General features: G+C 43.7%; 1 protein-coding gene across 1 annotated transcript; it reads right to left on the bottom strand.

Moving 5' to 3' along the window:
- Positions 1-2144, bottom strand: LOC311118405 (uncharacterized protein). The gene is made up of 3 exons (XM_084193208.1): positions 1249-2144; positions 698-1117; positions 1-265 (listed from the first exon to the last, which is right to left on the bottom strand). The coding sequence occupies exons 1-3, from the start codon at positions 1345-1347 to the stop codon at positions 236-238; spliced, it is 549 nt and encodes a 182-aa protein (XP_084049334.1). The 5' UTR covers positions 1348-2144; the 3' UTR covers positions 1-235.
- Positions 2145-2485: the final 341 nt, after the last annotated feature.

Below are 2485 nucleotides of genomic sequence, written 5' to 3'. Positions count from 1 at the left end.
GCAATTTCAAAAGCTTTATTGAAAATGCATATTTCAAACATTTTTTGTAGTTTTTTTATTTTAAAGAATAGTGCATGTCTCAAAATATTAGAACGAGACCAATATGTGTATTTTTCTAAACATAGTTCCTGTGTCTGAAATTAAGTTTCTGTGTGTATTGGAGGAGTAAGCAATACTCAAAATATCTGTGTGTGTGTGTGTTGTAGTAGTAGATGGCCATTATTTATTCAAACATCTAAGTTTGGGCAGCAGCCACTGGAGAAACCTGTCAATCAAACAGGACAATAAATAGTAGTTTTCACTTACACATCAGATAGCTGCTCTTTCTCTGCTACCTCATTCTATTTCTATAATTCTCTACCTCATTCTATTTCTATAAATCTCAAAAATGCCCTTGTTATGTTCTACTTCTCCTTCTTCTATTTCCTCACCTCTTCCTCAGACTCTTATTTTCCTCTTTCTTGTCCTCCTTACTTTCTCCAACATTTTCCACCTGCTTCATGTTACTAGCCTGCTCTTGCTTCACTCGCTTTTTTGCCTTGCCCTTTTTCCTTTTGACCTTCCCTTCCTGAATATTTTGGACAAGGAGATAAAGTAATATAAGCTTATGGCTATTTTCTACTCTTGAGCTACGATATCTAGAGTTATGATATACTGTAGGACATATGGCCAATATCCCCTTCCTGTTTCCTCTCACCTGTGGGTACACTCCTGTCATTTTCTGCGCCATTTCCTGGAGCAGCTTCCTGCTGTTCTCACTCAGGTTGGTGATGGGGGCCAGGCGAGGGCTTCCTGTATTGGTGATGGGGGCCAGGCAAGGGCTTTCTGTATTTCCTCTCACCTGTGGGGCCACTCCTGACATTTTCTGGAGCAGCTTCCTACCGTTCTCGCTCAGGTTGGTGATTGGGGCCAGGCGAGGGCTGTGGTGGTATGGTAAGTACTCCACAGCAGGCGGAGCAACAATGACAGGGACAGGGCTGGGAGGAGTCAGAGGCTTTGGGACATCCTCTGGAGAGGGCAGGGCCCGTAGGGCTTCAGCCAGGGTCCAGGGTGCTGAGGTCACAAGAGGAGAAAGGCAAGTCTGGCCAGGCACAGGACCAGAGACTTTCCCTGGGCTCTGTAATACCAGAAACAACAAACAAACTGTCAGGACAGTGCTATGTTATACACAATCTCTAGATATACTGTATAACTAATCTATAAATACATTAGATACATGACTACACTCAATAAGTAAGAGTAACTTACAAAGCGCTGGACTTCATACTTCTTTTTTTCAAGCTTGAGGAGCCTGTTCTTGGCTATGCTGGTCTTCATTTCTGCCATGCTCTCTACCATTTCGGCCATCTCTCCAGTGCATTTCTTGAAAGCCACTTTCAACCTTTCCAAGTCATTCAGCCAACTGTCCAGGTCTACTGCCTCAAGATCTCATTTTGCTGCAGTTTCTCTTCATCACTTGGATCAGTGCCCTCAACTCCTCGCCCCTCCTCCCATTGTCTTCCCTATTCACATCTTCATCCCTCAGTCTTTCATCCTTCCTCCTCCCCATCCACTTCTCAATCCAGGCTCTGAAGCATCCCTCATTCTTCTTCTGCCTCTCTTGGTTGATGTCCAGACCGTCATTGACCGTCTTCAGGCCTTCCTCCAGGTCAAGCTCTATGGAGGCCAGGTTTTCTTTAATTCTCCTCAGGCTCTCCTCATTGGTGTTGGTCCACTGTGTCTTCTTGTCCAGCTGCTGCCTGCAGGGCCGGACAGAAGGGACCACCTCCATATGGCGTGACACCTTCTTCAGGGCACTCACAGAGGCAGGGAGAGGGATGTTGGGTTTGGCCACAATAATATGTACAGACATCGGGTCAAACAATTGAGATGTGACACACACTAGTGATGCGCGGGTTGACTCATAACCAGAAGTCCTGCGGTTATATCCACAGGGCGGGGGATTTAGGGTCATGAAATATTGTTGAATAAACAGAAAACAATACATTAAAAAATCCATAAATGTATAATTATTGTGCAAGTTATATCTATAGGCTATTTGGCATTAGTGTGTAAGCCTAAACTTTAGGGCATAACTTGACGCGCGCCAGATAGACTACACACCAATCACCAAACGCTTTAATTCAATAAGAGAAAAGCTACGAAATGGAAAGTTGAAAATAAAGAAGGGACGGCCAGAAAAGTAATGTTTGGAAAATATTTGGTGAAGTGTTAAAAGAGGATGATGGCAGTGCCTATGTTATGTTTGATGATTGTGAGGCACTATAGAAATTCGACAGTCACAAGAGGGGGATTCAAATAGGCCTATGGCACGTCAAGGGAACAAACAGCCTACTGTTCAGATGGGTTAGATGGAAACTGAAATCTGGACACTGACTGTAGATCTTTAACCTCTCACAGTCTTAATATTAACTCCTGCAGAATTAAGCATTTCTTGCAGTAAAATGATAGGCTACACCAAATGTAGGCTTTATTTTGACTCGGG

Source organism: Coregonus lavaretus (genome assembly GCF_964263955.1).
Source record: "Coregonus lavaretus genome assembly, contig: HAP1_SCAFFOLD_1253, whole genome shotgun sequence".
Taxonomy (NCBI): Eukaryota; Metazoa; Chordata; class Actinopteri; order Salmoniformes; family Salmonidae; genus Coregonus; species Coregonus lavaretus.
Note: the sequence above shows the minus strand (reverse complement) of the source record. Positions and strands in the feature narration are given on the sequence as shown.